This window comes from Lytechinus pictus, chromosome 3 (assembly GCF_037042905.1).
Source record: "Lytechinus pictus isolate F3 Inbred chromosome 3, Lp3.0, whole genome shotgun sequence".
NCBI classification, from domain to species: Eukaryota; Metazoa; Echinodermata; class Echinoidea; order Temnopleuroida; family Toxopneustidae; genus Lytechinus; species Lytechinus pictus.
The window spans coordinates 35,362,577-35,380,588 of record NC_087247.1 but is presented as its reverse complement, the minus strand read 5'-3'; the positions used below and the strand labels follow the sequence as shown (position 1 = coordinate 35,380,588).

General features: G+C 34.2%; 1 protein-coding gene across 1 annotated transcript; it reads left to right on the top strand.

Moving 5' to 3' along the window:
- Positions 1-6,494: 6,494 nt before the first annotated feature.
- Positions 6,495-17,548, top strand: LOC129257367 (low-density lipoprotein receptor-related protein 1B-like). Its single transcript, XM_054895672.2, has 5 exons — positions 6,495-6,670; positions 7,646-7,777; positions 8,640-8,786; positions 12,789-12,992; positions 13,898-17,548. The coding sequence occupies exons 1-5, from the start codon at positions 6,610-6,612 to the stop codon at positions 14,386-14,388; spliced, it is 1,035 nt and encodes a 344-aa protein (XP_054751647.2). The 5' UTR covers positions 6,495-6,609; the 3' UTR covers positions 14,389-17,548.
- Positions 17,549-18,012: the final 464 nt, after the last annotated feature.

Sequence of the window (18,012 nt, the reverse complement as noted above, 5' to 3'; positions counted from 1 at the left end):
TTCACAAAATATGTGCATCAAATATCAGATAATCATGAGCAATTTTGTTCTTTGTAATCTTGCCCAATGGTTCTTTCAAACAATTCATCGAATATTGCTTGCTAAATTCTCAAAATTGCTGTCTTAATCAGAAATACTCGTCAATAGACACAGCAATTGGATACACATGGTATTTATAAGCTTTGGTTTATTCAAGGAATTATTACAAGTTTTATTCAATCCACTTGATATAGAGATTGAAGACGTTTAAGGCTTGAAATAATTTTTTTTACAGATGAAAAAGAAAATCAGGAAATTCAATTTTTGATTTTTAACTGGTGAACATTATACCAAAAATTATTATTCACAATGGATATGGTCAATATCTGTATTCGAATGAAGTTTACCATAATATATATGTAGAAATTGTCAACAGCTGTTGTTTGCAGATTGATTCAAATATCATTTTCAGTGGCTTTCGCTTGTCAGGCTCACATGATGGAAGTGAAGGAAGAAGTCAATCTTGGTTTAGGCCAAAGGATACCCAGCCTCCACTTTCATTATTGGAGCTTGAAGGTCTACCACCTCTAATTTCAATAAAGAAAAAACAGTGTATTTAAGTTATCACTTTGTTACAGGTGGTATTTAAATACAGGTTATCTAGATGTATTCCAGCTGAAAATAATGCATATCCATATTCTGATTCAAACTCTTATTCTCAGAAAGCCTATGTTGACCATCAACAGTGTAAGATGCTGTAGGGTGTCTGGGTAGCCATGATGTGACCTGGATAATTTTTATTAAATAAATCTCTGCATGATTACCCATCCAACAGCTGTTCAATCAACTGCCTTGTTAAGCTGGTTATGCTCTGATGAATAACAAATTACCCAAGCTTGAGCATAGAAGCCATCTTGATTTAATGAAATAAAACATAAACAAGGTCCATCTCTTACTAAGACGCACTTGGAGCATTCAGTTGGCTTCGATTATCTTTCAAATTTGTGATTGAATTTCCTTTAGCCTATTACTCTACCAGGTTGGTATGCCGGTGTGTTTATCTTTTATTCCATTTGTGTGATATACACTCGGCAAAAAAAGTTCTTGGACACTTAGAAAATTTAAAATATTCCATATAGATATTTGATTAAAGGCAAATTATTGTATGTCAACATGACCAGACAATATTCCTCTTCCAGTATGACATGACATTTTCATGATAACAGTCATGCATGGGCTGTTAAACGCTTTAAACAATAGCAATGTCAGTAAAAGAAAATTGCAAGAAATGGATCAGTCAGTGCATGGCTGGTTACAGGCATTAAACAATAGCAATGTCAGCAAAAGGAAATTGCAATAAAACGATCAGTCATTCTTTCAGTTGTGAAAGTTTATGAGGCATAAATATCCATTAAATGATAAAAGCAAACTTAAAGTCAAATACCATTCTAAAAGAGAAAAGTTATCCACCTTGGATGCATCACTATTCCACTGGAATTTTATATCAAAGTAAATCGATGAAAAAAATGTCAAATTTCAGTATCTTGGCATAAGCAAAAGAAAATTCAATATCTCGTTTGTCCAACCTGGCTCTGAATGATTGCAGCACATCGACGTCGCATGCTTGTCACAAGTCGGCGAATTTGCTCTGGGGTGATTTTGTCCCATTCTTCCAGGAGATAACGCCGGACATCTTGAAGAGTGTCTCCTGGTTGAATTCTTTGATTGACCAATTTTCCTAGCTGATCCCACAAGTGTTCAATCGGGTTCATGTCTGGTGAACAAGCGGGCCATGGATCCAAGCGCTGAACATTGTGGTCATCCAGAAATCTTTGGACAATGTTCGCTCGATGGGGTCAACCCCCTGTTGAAATTGTTGAATGTATGCCTACAGGATGGCCATGATCATTAGCTTTTGAATGGTCCATTTCTTGCAATTTTCTTTTACTGACATTTCTATTGTTTAAAGCATTTAACCGCCCATGCATGACTGTTAACATGAAAATGTCATGTCATACTGGAAGAGGAATATTGTCTGGTCATGTTGACATACAATAATTTGCCTTTAATCAAATATCTATATGAAATATTTTAAGTTTTCTAAGTGTCCAAGAACTTTTTTTGCCGAGTGTATTTTTTATTATTCAAACTTGATAGAGGCAGGACATTAAAAATATTGTAGTAGTAATTACTAATAGTAGTAATAGTTGTAATAACCCAAAAGATGAAAAGACCAGTCTACATAAATACAGTCATTATAAAGTGTAAACAAAATATAACATTGAATCAAATAATCTATTAAGCATCATAAATTTTCCAGGAAATACTTTCATTATTATCTATCTGGAATTTTACTTTGTGAAAATACTTATGTAATCCAATGCAGAATTTAGTTGACAAACTATGATGCATGGAGATAATTATGTACACTTTTGTTTATATGTTTTTATTTATCTATCCATCCGTCATTTAGACCTGCATCACTGAATCATGCAGTCTTTCTATCTACAGTAGATGTTAACATTTTTCTTCTGCCCCAGCTAATGATGATGATAATGATGATGATAATGATACTGCTGCTACTAGTACTAGTACTACTACTACTACTACTACTCATACTTTTTACTACTTCTACTACTACTACTATACTACTACTACTACTACTACTACTACTACTACTACTACTACTACTACTACTACTACTACTACTACTACTACTTCTTCTTCTACTACTTCTACTACTACTACTGCTACTACTACTACTACTACTACTACTACTACTACTACTACTACTACTACTACTTCTACTACTACTTCTTCTACTACTACTACTACTACTACTACTACTACTATTACTACTACTACTACTACTACTACTACTACTAATACTGCTACTACTACTACTACTTCTTCTACTAATACTACTACTACTACTACTACTACTACTACTACTACTACTAATAATAATAATTATACTACTATTACTGCTACTGCTACTACTACTATTGCTATTAATACTTCTACTAATTCTACCATTACAATGACTCCTGCTGTTGTTACTTCTAATATAGTAATACTAGACTTATGGCTGTAAGAATTCTGTTTGGTGAGAGAGACAGAGAAGATTGGAGAGAGTTCTAGTGTCTTGGATAAGAGAAAGAGAGAGAGGGGAGATGCAGAGTGTACAACAGTCACATGTAGAGGTCAATCTTGCCTGGATCTATTTTTTCCCAAATGAAATATGATAAGATTCAGTCGCGTGTTCTTCTCAGGCTCAGCACTTGCAGAGGATTTCAAGGTGTAATGATGAATAACAATTTACATCTTTCCGATTGAAGCATGAAGAGGAATAGCGATGCCTGGGGTTTTAAAACAAAACAAAATAGTCTACAAATTTTTATTACTAACTCTTTTGTTTTGTTCTGTGTATATACATTGTATCTACATGTGTGTAAACCAGTGAAAAAAATGTCTTTTATGGACGATAAATTGTTAAAAGTTATCTCATAATAATTCCATATTGACTAAAGCCAAGCCTGTATCCACTTTGCTAGTAAAAGTTGAAGTATGATACCAGCTAATTCAATGTAGTCTTTAATGCAGGTATATCAGACCCAACTCTATACATAAGTTTTGCCTGCATACTGAACTTGATGCAGTACACCTCAGAATTCAGACATTTACATCACGTTTAAAGGATTTACTTTCATAGATGAGTGAAATTGAATCAGACGATGAAAGCCTCTTCTCCCCATCGACGCCGATAGAAGCAGGCATCTTGTCCCCTCTATTCTGCCGTCATCTCAGAGCAATAGTATAGAGGGGTGATATGAACACAATACTCATATTACATGGGCTTGAGTTGAGAGTTGGGGAGACACAGTCCTGCTGAATAGTCTTGATGACAGACCTAGTGTTCATGGTGACTCTCCTACCCAGAATGTGATAGATTATGTTGCACTTGTGGAATTGCAATATGAAGTTTGATTCAGAAGAATAGAAAATGATGTCTTCAAACTTTTTCTTTAAACCTCACTAAATACAGGTATGGTAGAGCACCCAAATTTGTATCCTATCAACCTGTCATAAAAGCATGGTTGGTTAATTGTCTCGTTCATATTTTCCACTCTTTTTTTTGCCTTTGGGAATATTTTCTTTAATATTTATACTTATTCACTTATTTTTTATGTAAGCATCGTCTTTGTTTCTAGTTTCAAGATATTGATTTTATATTTACATTAAATCTACATAAACATGTATCACAATATTCTAAATCAGGTGGCCATTTTGAAAAAGCTCTTTGCTTATTTGTAATTTTCCTTCTATATCTGTTGCATGTATTTGTATTTAAAATCATTAATGCAAAATTAGATTTGAGATGTGAATTTCCTACAGTTTGAATATTTCAGCCATATTAGAGAGAAATAGGAAGGAGAGAGGGATCGACTTAAAGGTGTGAGGAAAAGAAGGCATATTGACATCATATGAATCACTGAGTGTTTGCCAAGAGAATCGTTAATGGATTGAAATGGGCAGTACTCTTTCATCAATACATGTTTATGACTTGTGTCAAGGAAGACACCTAGATGAAGACATTAGGAGATCATTTCAACTTGTTTCCATTGGTCCGGAGGTTATGATGGTTGTGATCCTACTTACTTGATTATTGTGATCCTACTTACTTGATTATTGTTTTCTGTTTTCTACTTTGTGAGGAGCAAAGAAATTGCAGAAATTAAATTCATATATTTTATAGTGTAATATTCTTAAGCCTTCCTTTTGAAAAACTCTTATCGAAGTAAACATAATTGTAAGTAGATGAAAATTAAGATCTCCAAAGATACACAATTTTTGTTTTCTTTTGCTCATTATGGAATTACCCCCTTCTTTCATTAGATGGTCCTCCAAAGCTTGTATTTTTTACATTGTGTAGCCATATCAGTTTTGCTGCTGTTGTTTTAGGCCTTTGCCATCTGTAGGTAGTTGCTGAAGGCATTTTGTTTCAGGTCGTCCATCTGCCTGGTTTTTTATCTCGTGATAACAGAACCATTTGATGGATCAAATTTAAAGTTGGTCAAGGTATGCAGATTTATAGAAATGATTTAGTTGTGAAACAAATATGGTTGGTAGCTTGTCTGCACATCTACGTTATTTTGAAATGATATATTATTTTTCTTTAGTATCATTTTCCCCTACTACATTATCTTATTTTACTCCTTTTTTTCAGATTATGATTTTTTTAATCTAATAAAAACTTAAAGCATAAATAACATCATGTGTAAGATAGTCTGCAATATCATTTGATCATTCGAAATATATGCTAAGTTTTCTATCTCTTCATTCCCATATGCTGTGATAATCCTTTGAGTGGTGAAAGATGGCATTTTACTAACATGAATAATAAACAGATCAGATTTTTTTTTGTAATTGTTGAGATCACACAACCATGCATTATGATCAGACAAGGGTAGTTGGAAGAGATGCAACACCAATCCATGTCATCAAGTTTATCATCTTTTATGAAAATGAATATTTTCTTGGTTTTGTATACATGTGGAAACATGTATTAAAACTTGCAAAATTTACACAACACGCATCAAGGTAAATACATCCTGTAATCTTAGATGATATTGCAATGCCTTGCAGTAGCCAGCTTACATTACTATATGAATTGGAAATCTAAACTCACAATGCAATTAAAAAAGAAAAACTACCAGACATTGAAAAAGAAATCTCTCTTGCTTGCTGTTTTGCATGAATTTGATTTTGCAAGCTCCAAGGTGTAATCGGACATGAAAATTTATCCTCCGTACTTCCCTGTTTTGCAATTCAGCCCCTCTTGCTTGCTCGAGAAAAGGTGGAATGATATTCTGCTACGTGTCTGCAGCAGTAAAGTGTGGAATTTCGATGTGGAATGGTTGTGTCACGTAATGTATAATAACTTGTCATGACGCATACACTCTTCGTTGCATTTGTAAGAACAAAGAACTTAGAGAGAGAGATGACGAACTGAGATGGCCGGGAATTAGTGATTACCATTGATCTTTTCTCTCCCTTGATCATCATGTACTTGATAGAAAGTGATTATAACGGGGGAAGGGATCTTAAGATTAATCTTTGTCTCAATTTGCTTTGGGTGAGAGTGCGTGGGTGTCTAACCACTCTTTCATTGGCAAGATGTAGGGCACCCTTCCCATTCACTCCTCCCTCTTTCCTCTCTCATACTACCAAATTCTCTTTTTTATATTCAATTTCCATGCCAAACCAAAATCTTAGATCAGTAGATGAAAACCAAAATCTGATTAACATATTCTCACATGATTGTATTCCTGCTTTTAAGTCTAGTTTCTCTGTTAAGGGGTTTTCACAATTGGATGCTCAATTTTTCTGACCGCTAATTGCATACATGTGCAAAATATGTTGTTACAAACGGTTGCACGACCAATCTTCAAAACCCCTGAGGGACCATCCTGCTTATCATTGTTCTTAACTTCTTATTGTCTCCCTTTAGATGCAGAAGGACTTTGCCGACCTGGTTATTTCAGCTGCCCTTCCTCTGGGATTTGTCTCTCAAATCGTGCCCTATGTGATGGGCTCCCTCACTGTCTATTTGCGGATGATGAGGATGAAATGCATTGTCTTCAAGCCAATCAAGAGGGGAGAAGAATGCTAAGTAGGCGCCAGAGTGCAGGTTAGTTGCCACAAGTTCAATCTTTATTTGTAGTCTAGTACCCACATAGCAGTGTTGTATGGAAGAGTTTGGACCATGGTCCCCAAAAGTTCTACAACCAAACAAAAAGAAAGGAGAAAAGAATGAAAAGCAAAGGAAAAATGTATTATATTTCTCTGAATATCATGTCAAAATCTATCTTAAATTAAGATTCTGATGAAAAGGTGATTTTTTTATCTAGCTCGCTTTGCTCGCTCAGGACTTATATTAAGCCATACTGGCCGCCCCCCACAAACATAGAGCTTCACCCTGATGCTCGCGCATGATCTTAACAAAAATCATTTTCACTGTGGCGTACAAACCAAGAAAAAAGAGAGAAAGGGAGAAAGAGAAGGGTGAAATGTGATATTATTTTTTAAACATTATGTCAAAATCTATCACAAAATTTGATTTTTGTAATAAAAATGTCAACATACATGCTCGCTCGCATTTTTTTTTGCCCGCTACACCATATTACCCCCCTCAAATTTTTTGCCTTGTGACGCCATTGCCTATTTATGCCATGATATGACCAGGAAATTTTTTGCTCTTGCCCCCCCCTGGCCACCGACCCCTTTTACGCCCCTGTCCATTAGAAAGATCTTATTCTGTTTTCATTTGGCTCTGATAATAGATTTGAGAAAACAAGTCTGTACCAATGAAAAATTTTCTGGCATTCATAATCACATTTGTAACCCTTTCCAGCCATTTTGTATCACAAACACTTCTCACATTTTGTCATGGCATAAAAATTGCAGCTCTATTGGATATTATTAGGCATCAATCATTTTTGCAGAGACAAAGTGTAATGGTTTTGTCACATTAGTTATACTTCCACTCATAATAAAATATCAGTTATATGGCAAATGATATAGCCAACCTTTCATATTGCTGGGGTCTTGGGAGAAAGAATTGCAAGAAAGTAGATAAAGTTTTAATGTTTGTCTTTGTTTTCAGAACCTATTGATCTATCAGACTGCCATTGTGAGAATGGAGGTACATGTATGGAAGATAGTGATACAGGATACTACTGCATCTGTACTGAAGAATACTCAGGGGATAGATGTGAAGTTATGGGGAAGGCTAAACGTAAGAAAACATTCTTCATGGGACTAATATTATTGTAGCAGTTGCTTGTCAATTAATGTTATCACTTGTTATTTGAATCAAGAACATCACTTTCTCTTTTCCTACCCCCTTTCCTTTGCATTTGTATAGAATTTCCGTATTGTAATTATGTAGTGCGGGAGTAGTGTGTGAGGGGGCTAATGTCTCCAGGCAACAGTGTTGAATTTCATTTTTGTGTCCCCTGACCTACTTGTTGCTCCCACTTTTCTTGTAATGTTTTGTTTGGGTTTTTTTCATTTATATTATAGGTCTGCTTGCATCCTTTTGTTGTATACATGTACATATGCTTTTTGTATATGATGATTGAATAAATGATAATGGTAATTATATTTATGAATTCTGAAAGCTATTGTTAATTGTTTTGTTTTCAAAAAATCATTCATCTTGTGAGATGCCCTCCTTACTTTATTGCTTTTCTGTATTTTTTTTTCATTCCCATTTTACTTTCTCTTTATTAATTAGTTAAACAAATACACGTCAGTCAGCAACCCCCAAAAAATGGGCTATCTGTTACGATATCAGTGATAGCAATAGTAGTATTAATGAGAGTGATGATCACAATAATAATATTCAATAGTAGAATAATTATAACCCCAATGATCATGTTAATGATATTTAATATAATTGTGATAATAATGATGATTACACTGATTATGATCTTGATGATGAAAATCATGCTAGTTATGATATTGAGAATTGAATTTAAAAGTATGAGCGTGTGACTGCAGAACTCGAAAAGGTATATTATCGAAAGTTCAGAAGTGTTAGCAAAGCATTGTAACAATTGACCTTCCTTGGTACATGTTTTCTTAATCATTATCAGGGCACCACTTAGCAGCAGTCATTGCCCGTTGTACATGTAAGAATGGGGGTACGTGTACTCCAACCAGCTCAGGATTTGGCTTTGTGTGTTCTTGTTCACCGGGCTTCCGTGGTTATGATTGCAGCCACAACGACAGTATTCCTAATGGTGAGCCAAAAAATGTGTTTTTTTCAACGAAATGTAATGAATATGATGCACTGGTTCAGCCAAAAAAAAAAGCAACTTCTCAAATTGATTGAATTTGAATTCAGGAGAATTCAGGAGAGTTTAGAAACATGTCTATCATAACACTGTATCCAAAGGAGTATTCTTCCTTTTTTACAAGTTGTGGTGGCTCAATGGGGTGGGGGGGGGGGGGTATACATCCGGAATCTGGAAAGAGATCAATGATGAACAACTGATGGTTAAAGTTGATTTTCACAAAGATATGCATTACAAAGATTTGTTCCCTCCAGTGACTGCATTGCAGTAATGTTGTGTTACAAATGATAGCATACAATTGATTGCCTCAATGTGTTTGAAGTACAATATCAAATGCATAACATTTTCAAAGTCTTCAAATATCCATAGTTTCCTGAATAAGAGAATTTAGTAAACAACAAATTGCATTTTTCAAATTAGGCATGTCTTGAATGTTTTTTTTTTTCATGGTCAAAGATAATATCAACTATAATAGGCATTATATTTCTTACTCTTATTATTATCATTATTTATTTTCATCTTTCATTTATCTATTAATTTACATTTTTTATTGGAGGGGGCTATATTTGAGTTACTGTCTCCCTATTTGTTAAGATAGATAAATCCATTTTTTCTGTTTTAGCATAGTGGGACTGAATTTCTTATGCCCATAAAATAAAATTTTGATAAATAGTATCTATCCATTCTGAGGCTTCTCTAAACACTTTCTATATGAAATAGTCAGATTGCAAGTCTTTAAAGTAATGGGAATTGAAATGATTGAGCATCTTATTTGACCCAAGAATAGGTCAACGGTCATGCTTAAAGTCATGTATAACATACAATCTCCTTTATTCCAGAATTGATATTCCTAGCATGCAAGCTAGGGGAGATTGCACCACCAGGCATTCACCTTTTTGTGTGTGTAATTGAAAACATTATATGCAAATTTAGCAGATCGAATCTAGGAGCTTTTGCCTATCCATAATACCTTAACAAAAGTATTATTCTGTATTCACATCTGAATCTCAATTCACTTGAAGCATACTCGGTCAGAATTTTTATTGCATTATAGATACATCCAGTGCCAATTTAAGGTTTATCATGATTAAGGGCACTCTATGAATAATGCAAGTGGAATTGTAATTTCAATTAGGGCCACATCTTATACACCTAGTTTCAATTTCTAAAATGAAAATCAGGATGATTTTGCTAATAGATTTTTTTCAAATTGACTGGGTGTTATCAATAGTCTTCCCCGGGAGTAGACGTGAGGTACAATCTTGATTCATCCGTTCATGTCTGAACGGTATTGGCTTTCTCCTTGGTGAAATGGCAAGGAGCTCTACTCAACTCTTGGGATTTCCTTGCAAAGATGCTTCACCCATCCGACGGGATCAATAGGGACTAAAGCGAGGAGCGAACCAGGGTAGCAACATCTAAATGGAAATACTACACTTCTGAGTGTTTGTGGGGATCCTAAAATAACCCTTTGAACGATGTAACTGTGTTTATTGACCTTTCGTTGATAGGCATGTGAGAGGCAAGATGTTGTCATTATGGTTATGGATATCTTGATGAATGTTGTTTTCATGCAAATATATTGGAGGTCATGAGGGCTGCTGCAAGAAAGGTCCATACATTTGATTTTAATATCAATTACAAAGTTACAATTGATTTATCAATTTTAGCTCTTTAGCAAACAAATTAATACTTTCTGTTTCAAGAAGACAACCAGGAGTCTATTACAAACTGGAACTCTAAGTGATTGATTATTGTACTTGAAGTCCACCAAAAAGAAAAGTTGACTTGAGTAAAAAGAGAAAAATCCAACAAGCAAAACACTGAAAATTTCATCAAAATCGGATGTAAAATAACAAAGTTATGACAATTTAGTTTTACTTATTTTTACAAAACAGTTTATGGGAAGGCGGGGTAAGTTGAGCATAGGGGCAAGTTGAGCCACCACCCCCAGGCCAATAATGAACCAGTCAGACATTGTGATGGTGTCATGTATTGATGACCCATTACATAACCCTTAACCCCACCACATTGTTTTCAACTTTGAAACAAAAAGTATTTTTTTTAGAGGGAAAAATACAAATTTAGGCCAAAAAAGTAAAAAAGGGTGTGAAATAGATAAGTGCTTTTTACCCGCACACGTCTTTAAATGTAATCAAGAAATAAGAACAATATTGTTAGTCCAGGTATGGATTTTCATTCTTGTCATAGTCTTTTACATGACGGATGCATAAGAAATGTGTGGACGTGAAAATATCGCATTAAGTTCGGACTGGGGTAATTTGAGCCAGCGAACATGGGGAAAGTTGAGCCATAGTAATTCTTATGGTAATGTATAATAAAAAAACAAACAAACCTTAAAAAGCCATTGATATGCAGGCAGAAAGGAGACAATTCACATGACAGTTCTTTTACTATTAGAGGATGTTAGTATTCATAGAGAATTAGCAAGTAAAAAGACTCTAAATAAAAAATTGACATGCTGGTTCTTCCGGCATACATTTTGTACATAGTTTTTGTGGCTCAACTTACCCCAGAATGTGGCACAATTTACCCCACAGATGGGGCAAGTTGAGCCATTTGACATTGTTTTTTTCAAAGGTCACAATGACTTTCAGTGTGGGGGTAGAAAGTTATATATAGGTGAAAAATATTTCCCAAGAATCAAATCTAAAGGCTATTTACTTATTTCTACAATATTATTAGTCATATCAATTCTAACATGTAAAATGCAAAAAGTGTCACAACTTACCCCGCCTTCCCCTATGTACATCCTAGATAGTGGATATGCAAATGAGGAGACTGATAACATCATCCACTCACTACTTCTTTTGTGTTTCATTATATGAAAAATGAAATATTTCAATTTTTTCTTCATTGTCATGTGAAACAAAGGTTTATTCTTCCCTGAACATGTGGAATTACCATTGTTTTAACATTTTGCAATTTAGGCAAGTTGGTCATTGTCAAATCTGTAAAAATTGTAATATCGTATAATTCAAACAATAAAAAACAAAAGAAATAGTGAGTGAGGAACATCATTGACTCTCTCATTTTTATATCTCTGAGTTGTGCATGTAACTGAAAAATAGGCAAAAATTTAATATGTCATAACTTTCTTATTTTTCAACCAATTTTGATGAGATTTTCAGTGTTATTGATTCATATAAAAAATTCTCTGGGGTAGACTTGACCTTTGAAATTGTCTTCAATTAATTCTAAGTCTCTTGCCACCCCCCCCCCCCCCTTCTTCCATAGTAATAAATCAGTTTCCAACCAACCAAAATGAAATTTATGCATGAGAGAAGATGAAGAGAAGAATTTTCTGCATGCTTGTTATCTAATGAAAAATATATATTTGTTTTTACATGTTGAAATTTAGAGGATTATAGTACTGTAAATGTAGTTTGAGAGGAGACCCCATATTACAAACCTGTAGTCGACCTCAAACTGATCATTAATAATAATGGACCAGGCACTTTAGAAAATTGGTGTTTTGATTATTTATAATTCTCCAAAATGTGTCACACTTACATATTTGATATATCCTCATTTCTTCTTCATAAAACTTTGATTTTTCTGATGCATCCACTTGCCCAAGATGAATTATACATCACTTTGAGCATGTCAAAGGGAGAGCATTCTTCTGAATATGAATAAAACATTCTCTGAAAATTTGTCATGTTTGTCACTGCTTGATATATAGCGTCCCATCAATGTACCAGATCGTTGTATTCCAACTTCGATTCATGTCCAACATCTATGCCAATTCTTTAGGTATATGGCCATTGGCACATTGCAGAGCCATCTCATTTTTAGACATAAAGTCAACTTTACTGTACCTGTCTTCAAGATTTTTGCTTCAGAGTAGGTGCTGCAGGGTTTTTGGATGTGCAACAGTCACAATCTCAGTTGAAACACTGATGTTTTGTTCTGTGCATTGTATAGGATCGTCTTCCCCTGCGGAGTACGGCATTGCAATGGGAGCTGCTGTTGTCGCTGTTCTACTTGTCATGTTTGGTGTGGCTCTTTGCATCTGTGTAATCTTACAGTACTTGAGGCAACAGAGGGATGGCCCAGAGAGTCCATACAGTCGGACCCTGAGTCGAGATGTGTACAGCGTAGAGGGTGTCGATATAGCAGGCTTGCAGAGTGAGTTCTAGCTTCATTTGATACTATTTATAAGTTTATATCTCTAATTTTTGGCTCGGTCATATTATTTACTGATGTTTCAACATTGCCAAACTTTTTTTGTGTAAAGAATTTTCAGTCTCAATCCCCCAAAAGAGGGCATACACCCAAGGGAAAGTAGAAGTATAAAGGGTATTTTGAGTGTCCATATGGCTAGAGTACCTTCCATCAATGATGTATGGCTCGAGTCAGTTGAAATTGTTATGATTTATACATATGCAATTTAGCAACATGTATACATAGAAAACTTTGGAGGTGGTAGCTCCCAGAAGTGACCCTATGGAGGAATATGGACATACTTTATTTCTCTCCAAAAAAAATCATCATCTTCTTCATGGGAAGTCTTGCTCCTTCAGAAGATGTGATTACTTGTCGAAGAGTAGTGGCAATGGTCAGTGTCCTTTTTCCTGACACATTTTACTTGATAATTTTTTGCTTTTAACCAAAATTTATCTTATCATCCTTTAGCAGGAGTAGTTTATAGCTACATTATATCAACCCATAATTGTTCCCCAGTAAATAATGATGCATCAATTCATGGACTTCTTTGATATAAGATGAGACTTTTGTATTATCAAACAAATATACTTTGATATCCTGAATTAGAAACTGAAAAAGACATTACATTATCATTTCTCCTCTTCTATTCCATTATTTTATTGAACTTAATTTGAATGTTTTTTTTACCAATTTCACATCTTATTAAGATATCATTATTTTTCATGTAATTTCTTTATGAGGTGTTCTCTTCATCTTTTTTTTTTTGGGGGGGAGGGATGATTCTTTTTTCATGAGAAAAATACCTGAATGCTTTTTTAAATTATGAGTCATTCTATGTTTCATTTTGTTTGTCTATGTGACTACAGTGGAGACAGTTGAGCCTAATGATTACATCCCTCCCAGTTACAACCAGTGTATGCACCCCTCCCCCAGTAGTCCTGATGGGGACGTCTTCCTCACCCCATCCCAGTCCAGCCAATTCAGCGTGGGGTCGCGATGGAGACTACGCACCCCTGAAAGCCCTCCCCCTACCTACGATGCCATCTTAGGGTTCTGCAAGGAGTGTAGCGAGTTGGCTCTGCGTAACATGGCCAAACAGCAGCAGCATCGAGGACCATCTCAGCTGCAGACGCCAAGTAGCGATCAATATGACACCATGAGTGGGATTAGTAGTAACTACACCACAGGGCCTAGCAGTGCATTTAACACCGGTAACAATACACCCATTGGACCCATGCCATTCTCCCCTCGTGCCTTGTTCAGGGGTAGTGGCACAGGGCAAGGTGGCCCATCCTCCCAATCACAGACAGACAGTCCGTTAGAAGAGTTTGAACTGAGGAGAGTCCAGTCAACGTGACCCCAACCAAATCTCGCTTTGAAGGAGCCTTTTCCTCCCCTTCAAATTTTGCAGCACCACAGATTTTTCTACATCAGATACATTTGTATTTTGAAGAGAAGTATTATATAGGAATCCATGTTTGTGTAGATCAAGTATGCTGAATAGTCTTCCTCATTCAGTTGATTTGCTTATCATAATATTATAGATATCGTCTATCCTCAATCAGTAAAATAGACAAAATAATGCATTTACCAAATGATAGTCTTATGTAATTCTTTCCCATATGAGTCCGATACTTGCCTATATCCTTCACGTGATGAAGTGGTTCCTATTTATGAGACATTTCGAAGAACATGTTCAATCAATCAAATTTGTGTAGGAAAAATGCTGAGCTTTGTTGCTCAGCATGTTACAAGGTTACTTGACAAAAAGAAGCAAGTGACATTTTTCATGAGCTAAGATTTTTACGAATTGATTATAGGCCAAGTTTCATACTAAAACACTAATCATGCTTTGAGATATGGCAGGGTAATCACCTGCCAATGCATTGGCATCAAAGTGCGGACATATTTTGTTTTTTACTTCATATCTCCATTCATTATCACAAAGCAATGCTATGTCAGACATGTTTGGCCCTCCTAAAGTTGATTGTTAGGAGACTATATATATGCACCAATTTCACCAATTGACAATCTGCTAATCTTCATATCATTTCTCCTATATTTTCAGTGTTTGATAATGGGGTAATTAATCTTTATAAAATTTCCAGGAAGTGCAGTCTTTGTTTTACTTGGACACTACATGTATATTCATGGGTCAATTAGAAAAAAAAACTAATAAGTATGTCTTTTTTTAGGATAGATGATGAAGTATTAAACCAAAATAGTAACACCTGCTTCCAACATGTTTGCCAAACACATGTTTTGTGTAAGCTCAAATGACTGTTATTTTCTTGTTTGTGATGCAAATCTAGAGTATTTGTCAACAGTAGAAACATTCCATTTTGTTTAATCATACATGTATGTATATTGGATAAACTTGTTATATATTTGAAGAAAAATAAAGCTCATTATTTAATACAAATATTGTACAGAACAGCACATGATCTCTTTATATTTTTGTACTTGATTGGAACACTGAATGAAAATTAGAGAAAAAAATGTGAATGATAAAAAAATTAATTCATATTTGAATCATTTATCTGTTTGTTTTGTAGTGTATGTTATCATTGTTCATTTTTATATCCTTTTTGTTGTTAGAATGTAAGTGGCTCTTAATGTGTACAAAATGAATCATTATAATAGTAAAGATCCTTAATTTCCATGAAAATTATGATTTTTTTTTCTAATTTCTTTGGTCTGGAAGCATGACTATTCTCATGATTATGTGTGCCAAAAGTTTTCTATTTTATTCTGACATAAAATTTTCTTGCAATTCTTGAATTCTTTACTATTATTCTATTTTGGGGTTCGTAATATAGAAAACCATTCAGGATAAAGAATGCATTGTGCTGTTTTGTTTAAAAGTTTGTTGTAGAGATAAAGAAAAACTCATATGATATACATTAAAAGGATGTTTTTACACATACTGCGCTAATTATTATTGAATCTCCTATCTTCCATGTAATTTCAAAAAGAACATCTTTAATGGAAAAATCATATTCACTTTTATTTCTTAAATTGGCAACAAAATCCCCCTGCAAATTGGTAAACTTGAAAGTGCAGAAGGACTCTTTAGCAATCTTTATTAATTTTGAATACAAACTCTGTAAATGCAGCAATGACAGTAACAATTTTTATCTTGCTGATTTGAAGAATAATAGCTGGTCAAATAGACTGCAAAGAAATCCTTCCCTGAATGGGATGAAATTGGTATATAAATCATGGCTTTGAATAATAGTGACCAATCTACAAGTACATTAAGTACAAGTGTATTTTCTTCCAGTACTGCAATATGATCTGTGCAATTTTTAACTCCATTCCAATCAGAGAACAAGGATCGCATATTTGATATAATAAATTCTTTGATGGCAATAATATGGTTGTCAAGAGAATTTGAAATTAATTTCATATTGATTTTAAAGCACCATACACAGGCAACGACTACACATTTATATTATTCCTACCTTGTAGTTTATTATAATCTTACCTTTATTTCTAAAGAACACTGTAAATTCAATTGCTGTATCAATGTAATTGTATGTAGATCTTAGTGTCATATCTAGGTGCCTTTATTGTGTTACAGGGTTGTATTGTTATATGTTGTTGTTTTTATCTCTTAGCTTGAGTGTTCATTGTTTATTTGCATCTCAGGCCTATGAGTTTAATTAGTTGGGATTGTTGATGAACAGATCAGAGTGTGGCCAAGATTTAAAGCATGTTACATACTATACATGGAACAGTCACAAATGTCTGAATTTTAAGCATAATTTTTAGCTTAATATGGGTGTATCATTGGTTTACTTTGGTTCCTTTCACCGTACTCACTGCCATAATATTAGCCAGATGAACCACAACGAGAAATACAATTCAGTACTAGGCATGCCAGAAATTATTTTTCAATTTATTCACTTTAGCAAGGTATGGCACTTCATGACTGCACATATTCAATTCCATTTTGTATGTTGTAAAAGTCAAGAGTACATGGTATGGTATAATCATTATATGGTATTTAATTTGCTGTCTGTTTGTTGTGGTTTTTATATTATTTTTATTTAATTCATTTATTTATCATATATATTTTGTTGTTGGGGGGGGGTCAACTTCTAAATTAGCTCACAGGTGACATCACTAAATCAAATTTGGATGCTCCATTATTCTCTTATTTTTTGATGGATCTTATCAAACATTCATCAGCATGTTTCTATCATTGATTTGCTTTAATTTAAACCTAGGGCCTTTTCACACGTAAATTTTGTATCATCATTGTAATGATGGTTGCAATTAATCTTTAGAATCATCGGACTTTTCACACGCTCACTCAAAAACTGTGATTTGAATTTGAATTCCTGAGCATAGGCGGTAGTGTCCTTGGTGACTTGTCAATCAAAGCACAATGGTTTGAAATCTGTTAGTATTATTTAACAGTCCATCTGTATCACGTGTATGTATATTGAAGATATGTAATACAACTGAAATTATTTTGTAGATTTTTGCAATAAAATCATTATGACAAAGAAGTTTGTGACTCTGTACCAGCTTTTTGTTTTAATTTGAATTCTTATTCATTACCTGATGTTTATAGTTTTTACCAATACTCGCACTTAAATCAAAATATGTGAATCAAATCTTCATGGAATATGTTTCATTTAAAAGCTTTTATCAAATTTAAAAGATGCATATATATTGGCTTACTTTCAAATCTATTCCTAAGTATTATTTCTCATTTTTCATAGATTTAGAATTCTCTCTCATAATTTGAGAGTAAACATTTTGAGAGAATGTTTTGCCCATAAAGTAAAATTAAAGCCAAAGGAATACCCATCATGAGATGTATTTAAAAAATAATAATTAATTTGTTGAGCATTTCTCTCTCTCTGCATCTTGCCCTTTTCTCTTTATCTCTTTTGGTTTCTCTTGATCTTTTTGTCTTCTGTCCATACTAATCTAAGCCTCGTTGCAGCAAAGCTCAGTAACAATTTCG